The sequence below is a fragment of the Indicator indicator genome, chromosome 10 (assembly GCF_027791375.1).
Source record: "Indicator indicator isolate 239-I01 chromosome 10, UM_Iind_1.1, whole genome shotgun sequence".
In the NCBI taxonomy this organism is placed as follows: Eukaryota; Metazoa; Chordata; class Aves; order Piciformes; family Indicatoridae; genus Indicator; species Indicator indicator.
In genome coordinates this window covers 7950479-7959274 of record NC_072019.1, presented here as the reverse complement: position 1 = coordinate 7959274, position 8796 = coordinate 7950479, and the positions used below count along the sequence as shown (strand labels likewise).

Here is an 8796-nt window from a genome sequence, read left to right as displayed (position 1 = left end):
ATTCAAGTGAAAAGTTACTTGCCAAAAAAATCAAAAGCTGAAAGATCACAAAACCCTTTTTATTATTAGCCTTAAATATTTATCAGCTCAATTCAGTACAGATATATATCAGATTATGCAATAGAGATAAATGTGTGAGTGTATGCATGCACATGCATGTGGCTGTTCTGCACATAAAGTGGATTATATCAGAGCACGCTCTTTATGGGTTAGATACCAGAGTCTGAGAGTGATGGATATATCTGGAAATCAAAAGTAAGGAGGCTGAAACTGTTACAAACCCTACCTGGAATGTTCAAGATCTCTTACTCTGATACATACTCTTACCATCCTCTCTCAGGATGATCCACAGTGGTCTGAAAGTGGAGTTCACAACCTGTATGGCAGGTACATACATAAGATAACCATCACACCACATCTTTTGGCTCTTGCTAAGTATCTTATAACATGCTTCTAATTTGATAAAGAAATGTATTTCCTGATACATATTTCCTGGTACACATTTCCTGATAAGCATGTATTTTTCTCTACTGTAGTATAAAACTGTGAGACTCTGATATACATACCCAGCTAGCAGTCCAGATTTGCTCACATCAAATTAATAAATGTCTATAATACAGTATATTGTGCTTATACTCAATTAAAAGAAATATGCCTCATACTAGCTCTGTTCAGGCTTCATTCCTTTGTTGATACAATAGGCAGTTTCTGGAATGAAAGCTGTTGCTCTGTATTTGTCTATATTCCTCTTTTAAAAGCTACCTCAGACTTAACTCTAGGAAGTGTTAATTTCTCCCCCTTGACAGACATGGGCATTAGTCTGCACAACCAGCATTGCAATTATCTTTAAAACCACTGTGAATGCATACATTTCTTCATGAAGCAAAGCTTTCTAAGATGCAAAGCTTGCTTTCATTTCTAAGAGCAGGCTGATATCTTTCTATTGGTTCACTAGCAAAAAAAAATATATAAGTAACTTGAAAATTCTACAGTTACACACAAGTGATCAGTGATTTGAAATCAAGCATGTGCTGTATGAAAGGAGAGAAGGTTAGCACTCCCCTTGATAAGGATGGAAGAGGCCCTTGTGGCCAATACAACACACATATGGTCAAGGCACTGCCACCTACTTCATGACATCTAACCATGTTAAAAAAATAGGGCAACAAAGCTGGTGAAGGGCAGAAAAGCTGGTGAAGGGCCTGGATAATAAATCTTATGAAGAACAACTGAAGGAGCTGGGGCTGTTTAGTTTGGAAAAGAGGCTGAGGGGAGACCTCATTGCTCTCTACATTGTAGAGAGGCTGGTGCTCGTCTCTTCTCACTGCTAATTAGTGATAGGACAATAGGGAATGGCCTCAAGCTGCAACTGGGTAGGTTTAGACTGGATATTAGGATTTTTTTTTTTTTTCCAGAAAGAGTGGTCAGGCATTGAAATGTGCTCCCAGGGAGGTGGATGTGGAGATGTGTTTAAAGGTCATTCGGATGTGGTGCTTGGGGGTGTGATTTAGGGGTGAACTTTGTAGAGTTGGGCTTGATGATCCTGTGGGTCTTTTCCAGTCTGAATGTTTCTGTAATTCTGTGATTCTGTGATGTTAGCCTGCATGTATATTCATTTACTTATGCCCTCCTAATTCAGTCTTGCAAAGATAAAGGAGCCCATTCATAAAACGAACTACATGTTTAAGTATAGAATTGCAGCTTTGCTTCCCATGTGTCAAATGGAAAGCCTGTCTGTTGGATTGTCTCCTCAAGCCATTTATTTTTAATGCTTATTTGTTTTGAGGCAATCAAGGACAGATTCTGCAGTACTGACATTCCACTTTCTTCTGCCCATTTTATTCAGCTTAGAGTCTTCCAGGAATATGCATGTTTGTACATGTCCCTCCTCCCTGCCTATAAAGACAGGCACCCATCAATACTTCAGTTTTATGACACTTCAATGTTATTTTCTCTCAGCATATTTTGAAAATTTTGACAGCACAAATTTGAAAGTGTCTGCTTTCATATGTGTTCCCCTGCTCATCTCCGGTTGTTTAACTCTTTATCCCTATATGCCAATAGATATTATCACTAAATCCTCCTGGTTTAATCTTTAAAATGTCTTAGAAATCTCCCCTTTCCTCTTCATCCTCCCTTTAAAATGAGTGTCAAGTCCATCCTTCTCCACATCCACGCCTACTGCGACCTTGTTGTCTTCAGCCTTTAAATGATGCTCACATAAGCCAGTTTTTAAAGTAGTCTAATGCAAAAGTAATCCACTGCTCCCAGTATTGAGATCTCATTAAGATATTCCTAAATCCCTCTTCTTCACTGTCTCCCTATTGCCTTCTAAATCTGATCGAAGCTCCTTTTATCACCCAGAGTTCCTCTTGACCTAACCTTCTTTCTTCTGTCCTTGCTCTCTTATTCCTCATCTTTTTTTCTTTATGTGCTCCCTCCTTTGGTGTTGTCCACTATACCTGTGAGTGGAGTAAGTTGTTCAGCAATACTATTCCAGATAGAAAGTATCCTGATGTGATTGGTGTAGTCCCATTGATAAGTCTGAACCACTAACTACTAAAAAGCAAGTTATCATTTGATTTGCTAACAAGAAGGAAAGAAGGTATTTTTTTGCTTTTAGTGGGGTTGTGGTATTTCTCTGAGTCATCCACAATTTCTCCTGTATCCTCAGGCTTTGAATCAGGAAAGGAATTAAAGTTTTTGCCATAAATTTGCTATCACTATGATTCATGAAATTGCTCTCCAACCGGTCTATGTGAACACTCCTTGCAGAAAGCTAACATCTATTTGAAATTGAAATGTACAGCACTGACTTCTCAAAAATATGTTTCCAGCTCTTAAGACCTGAATTTTAGATCTCTCCACTTGCTTACTATTAAACAACTCTTAGCTTGGTTTTGGAGAGTAAAAAGACCCAGGGCAAAAAGTTATCATTTCTGTATTACAGGCTTTCCAAGCACAGCCTTTCTTAGTCCACTGAAACTTAGCAGTGGGACCTGTTAGTTCAGTCAAGCCAAACTTACAATACAGCACATGCCAGCGTGAAAGGCAGGGCATGCAAAGCAAAGTTCCCCTCACTTTCTGTTCTTCTATGTCTGCATGCGTTAGACTATAGGAAAACTTAACAAAACAAACTAACTCCTAGTCCCTTCCTCTTCTTCTCTTTAAGTCCTCACCCCCCTGACAAAATCAAATAGAGGAAAACAGTCTTCCTACACCTGAACCCTTTGTTCATTATTTTGCAGTTCATCAAAAATTAACATCCGGTTACTGGAGCTTCCTCTCTCTTTGCCAAGGTGCTACAGAAGTAATTTGTACCAAGCAGACATCTACGTGCTATTTCTACATGCCTCACACCACCCTGACCTGAATAGAGTTTAACCCATTGAACACCAGCCAGCAGTGATCATGAAGCTGAAAAATAGTGGTGAGTAAAATTCTTAACAAGTCTAGCAAAAATGTTGCACATCCAGAGATATTTCCTAAGACCAGGCAGATGCTTTCCCATTGGTTTGCTACCAAAGTCCCAACCTCAAAACTTTCTAGTCAGACATGACCCATTTTATCACAATGACTTTTCACAGCCTCATGTGTGTTTTCTTTATTTTAAAAAAGATTCTGCAATTTTCCAGCAGCACGCCTCTTTGTACAAACACTTCTGCATCCATCTATAGAGACAGGCTTAAACTAATGCTCCAGTTTTACAGCGCTTCAACGTGTGAGTCATCATCTCCAGGAAGATGGGTGGTAACAGTATGTATGTACCTCATCTGTAACAAGATTAGAGAAAATATGGCCATGTCCATGCATAATATAAGTACATGCTGAAGTCTTTCTCCTTCGTTAGGATGCTGTAATCAGGATGGAAGTGCTCATGTGTTTACACAAAAACATGCCAAATGTTTCACAAAATTGGCTATACTGAATGTGTCCTATGACACAACACCCTGTTTCAGTCCCATGAATTTACAGAAACTTAGTCTCCTTCAGCTCCTGAGATTCCCAGCCATACAATTGCCTTCCTGCCTCCTTCCTCTCTGCCTATATGTCTTTGTTTTCCTCACAAAGCATAGTTCAGTGGATTTCCTGTGCCTCCTCACAAGCCATTACCCTTAAAGAAAGATTGCTTGGCTGCACTAAGGGTCTCTCTCAAAACCAAAGAAAGCTGTAGAAAGAATTGCAGTCGGCCAAGATATATACTCAGCTCACCAGGAAAAGGTGGAAGGAAGCATGTAGACTGTTACCTCTGAGCTTGTAAACTCTGAGCTAGTTACTAATCTCCTCCACCTCTTCCTCATCCTCCCTGATCTGCTTCACCATTTTTCTGCTACTCCTTTGTTCCTTCAGCCAGCAGGCTGCTGCTCACTCCTTCCATCTTCATCCTCCCTGCTTCTCCAAGCACTTTCCCAAGCAGCTCCTTTAACCCATGCTCTTCTAGCCTGCTCACCCCTGAATCTTCTTGATATTCCCTGCAAGACCAAGGTCCTGTTTCTCTTTTACTTTCTTGTTTATTCTATGATTCCCTTCTCGTTCATTCCCTAGTTGACAGAAGACCAGGTTCTCAGCCCCTCCTGATCCTTCCTGTCCTGCCTGTGAGTTTTGGAAACTTTTGGAAACGTAAAACTCGGGACAGAGGACAGTGTCAGGACTGTGTCAGGACTGTGCCTGCACCAGGACTTCATTTTCCTGAGAAGCATGTGTGCGCATTCTGCACATGGTTGTGGAGTTTAAGTCAGGGAGTTCTTTTCTGTGACACACGGACTCTGCACCAGGCACCGCACTGCAACAGCATCACCAATGAAACTGCTTCCATTCCTAGGTAGGTGAAATCTCTTTCCCTGAGGAGCGAGTGGCAGGTAGGAAAGGAGTGGGTTCTGGCAAGAAGGAATGAGCATGTTGGAGATAGTACAAAGCTCCTGGGTACTCAGGACTGCTGCAGGACTTGATGATCGCATGGTTAGAATCATTCCAAAACAGAATCTCACAAATACCCATCTTGATCTCTCTGTTATCTTTGTTCTATAAAAAAGAGACATCCTGGATTTGCATTTTGGCTATTTTTTTTCTCTCTGTCTGCTTGGGAAAATTTTTTATTTCACAAGTTATGAACAGTAACATGACAACACAATCCCACAGGTTTCTGTTTTCCTCTCTGGAAGACAGATCTCAACAGCAGAGGAAAAAGATGAAATTTGGTGATACTTAAATTTATATGGATTATATATAATTGTTAAGAACTATGTGTTATTTTTAGTTTGTTGGTTTGTTGGGGTTTTTTCCATGAAATTTTTAATTTGTCCAAGAAAGCAACACCTCAGTAAGATTTCCTGAAGCAATGAAACCTGTAATGGTAACAGTAGGGTAGCAAATGCTTAGAATAGTATTTGGGTAGGGAAAAACAGACTGCAGGGGAAGACAGCATCCTAAAGGGTCTCTGTGTTCTGCAACTTTTGTCACGTTTCTTTAGAATTTCTTTATTTAAGTAAAAAACTTACTTTCCTTTCTGATTCAACTGCCTGACTTCTAACCTATTACAGGGTGTGTACAACTGTCTTGTTAGCTTTTAGTTTTCTCAACGGGAGAATTTCCCTGGAGTCGTTGTCTTGAAATCCATATGCATTCATACAATGGGAAAGTAGCTATACCATTTACAAATCAGCTACTGGATTGAAAAAAACAGAAGACAATACTTTCATAATGTGGAAATGGTATTTAAAGAGATTAAAGAATTTGGTCAAGTTTTTAAGCCTTAATGTTATAATGCTGTAAATACTGTAACATATAATTTTAATCTCTTAGACCATACATATGTGTTAGCTACACAAGTAGGGAAGTGCTTGTAAAAATAAAAACTCTGCTCAGAGGAGCATTCTTAAGTGTTTTTCATTTGATATGTGTAGGGCAGTTTGGATTACACTCAATACATAATTCAGAGTGCAAATAAATGTCTGTGTTTTACTGGACACAGGGAGAGCTCTAAAAGCCTTTCAAATGTTTTCCCCAGACCATTGAGTAACTTCTACATTGTTTACCAAATTTATACTGGTCGAGCACATACAAAAGTTCTTAACCTAGAGTGTCTGCTGCTTTACTGAAGAAGTTAGTGAGCTTTGCCTCATCCTGCAATATCTGTAATGATGGTAAATTTACTGGAATGCACCAACTTTCTGGATACCTTTTGCCCAGATCTGCTCAGAATGAAGTTTTTAGATAAGGATACAAATCTTCTTTTCCTTTGTTCCAGTTCTGTTTGCCAGTCTGCTGGACTATGGCTGCACTACTCTCAGCTGCAACGTGGTGTGCCACAAGGATGCCAGATGTGAAGTTCGGGATGGGATAACAGGCTGCTATTGCACCCAAGGATATACAGGAAATGGCGTAGAATCCTGTTATGGTAAACAGATTTTACCTACACATGTTTCTGTTATGTTCTTGCTTGAAAATCTCACTCAAGAGCCCATTGTCTGAAGGATTAAACTCTGTGTCACAGCACCTTACACTAACATGTTCTCAAAGCCAAAAGCTTTAGCAGTTCCTGAGAAATTCTACAGTTAATTCTATTCCATTATTGTAATATAGCCTACTGTGCATTTTCAGCTGACTATCACTTGTTTTGCTTTTCCGTGAGAGATGCTGATGCATCTTCTCTGATTTAACTGCAGCAATTTCCCTTGTGACTCAGGTCTTCTGAATTTGGAGTTTCATGGCTGCTCTTTTACAGATCTCACACCTCATGCACACACAAGATGCTAGGCTGCTCTTCCCAGGAGCTGATTGTGATCAAAAAATGCAGTCCCTAGGCTATTCTAGAAGACTCAGGCAGTGTATGCATCATAGATATGTGCCTGCATGTGAGGCTGCCTATGTTTGGCCTGTGTCTGGGGCAAAGCTACAGTAGTTGCTCTGTCATGCAGTGACCCTTCCACAGAAGAGGAGAATATGGAAAGAAAGAGAAGACCCATGGGCTGAAATGAAAATGGATTTAATGAAACAGCCAAAATGATACTAATGTCAATATAAAGTATGCAAAGTTATACGCAACCCAGTAAATGTACAATGGTCAAAAAAAAAAAAAGTAACAGAATTTCCACTTTATAATGAACGTGACGTTTATGTTCTGGGAGAATCCCATGAGCCAAAGAAGGCCAGTTGCCCTTTCTGACTTGAAACCGCTATCAGACTGCTGACCATGTCTGGCCTCTGATTCTGTCCTAGCAAAAGTAGGACAAAGGTCAATGATAATTTTTCTACTACAGCTGCTTGCAAGGGAAATGTACCAGAAACCCTGTGGAGAGGTCTGCCTCTGGATACCTCTATCTTGCATCCCAAGGATATTTTCCTTGCCTTAATGTTTGAGTTCTTATGAATAGTTCCAGTACTTATTTACTTATTTTCAGTGTTAGATATAGCTATGCCAAGCTGCAGGCAGGCTGAAATTTGTATGAATCTTGTCAGTTTCCGATGTCCTGAGAACTAGTTATGAATATTCACCTTCTCTTGAAGCAGGTTTTGTGTTTCATGAACCCTGGGAAATTTAGCAGTTACAGAGGCAGTTTTGTTTGGTATATGCACAGATAAGCAGATCATCTCTAGCTGGGATTTTTATAGTTCATTTGCCATGGTATACTTTGAAGTGTGCTTGTTTTAGGAAAATTTGGACTGTGAAAACCTTTATCCTGAGAAAGCTGCCTAGCCTTTTATAAGCTGAGAATTCTTGTAGAGAAATATAACTGGCTAAAATAATAAATGGTAAGGAATCATAAAAATCACAAAATAACTTTGTTTGGAAGAGACTTATGGAGGTCATCTGGTCCAGCTCCCCACTTGGTGCAGGTCCAACTTAGAAAAGATTGCTCAGGGTCTTGTCCACTGGAGTTTTGAGTATCTCCAAGGATAAAGGTTGAACACCTCTCTGGGGCCCTGTTCCAGGGCCTGAGTATCATAATTTTGAAATTTTTTCCTGATACCTATTCACATTTTCTCTTGTTACAGATTGTAACTTTTGCCACTCATGCACTCACTGATGTACATTTTTAATAGTTTTGCTTTATCTCTTCATAAAACTCTGTGATCCCCCATTACATAGCTGTGATTTCCCCTTTACCTTCTCAGGTTCCTAAGACTGAAACCTGTTCTCTCATCCTTTTTCTCTCCACCAGGTGCCATGTATTTATTAAATATATTTCTTCAATGTAATGCAAATCTTGCCCCTAAATAGAAGTCAGTCATTATTTGTCTATCAAGCTAGTCAGAAGAAAATAAAAAGAAATGGCCTTCACCAGACTAGTACTGTATTTGCAGTTTTAGTACCAGGAGTAAGCTGGTTGGTTTGAAAGTTAAGTGCACACTAAGTCTGTAGTCAAGAGCCTATGCTTGTGAATAATGCAAAGAAGAAGAAAATGAAGTCCATTTTTAGCAGTATTGCCTGGAACAAATCAAACCATCATTAACTTATCTACCACGATCTGGTGTCCACTGTACCTTTTCTGTACTCTTCTAGAAAGTTGGGATTGTGAATCATCAGATTTACACTAAAGATATCTTTTGTTCTTTGCTGATATTACTGACATTCTTAAATCCATATATTGTGTATATACCTATTATTGTGCTATTTAATCCATTTGTGTGGGGATGGATTTATCTTACCTTCCATGTTCTTTTTTCTCATGCAGTATCTTTTTCTTACTTTGTCTTTTAGCTGTATTTTCTTAGGGATATCTAGATTCAAAACTCATAAAAACATTTATTGATCATTTAAAAGAAATTCAGTCCAGTGAAACATACAGTCACAAA

The 8796-nt window shown here is 39.3% G+C and overlaps 1 protein-coding gene and 1 non-coding gene across 4 annotated transcripts in view; both read left to right on the top strand.

The window, feature by feature from the left end:
* Positions 1 to 1028: 1028 nt before the first annotated feature.
* On the top strand, positions 1029 to 1153 carry LOC128969766 (U6atac minor spliceosomal RNA). The gene has a single exon (XR_008489179.1). It is a non-coding gene; the product is annotated as a U6atac minor spliceosomal RNA (small nuclear RNA).
* A 3129-nt stretch (positions 1154 to 4282) lies between these two features.
* Positions 4283 to 8796, top strand: part of ADGRL4 (adhesion G protein-coupled receptor L4) — a 75070-nt gene continuing 70556 nt past the window's right edge. For all 3 annotated transcript variants that reach the window (XM_054383946.1, XM_054383945.1, XM_054383944.1), the window contains exons 1-2: positions 4283 to 4822; positions 6248 to 6397. In XM_054383946.1, the coding sequence (XP_054239921.1) occupies positions 4801 to 4822; positions 6248 to 6397 (172 nt within the window). In that variant the 5' untranslated portion in view covers positions 4283 to 4800. The remainder of the gene's footprint in view (positions 4823 to 6247; positions 6398 to 8796) is intronic.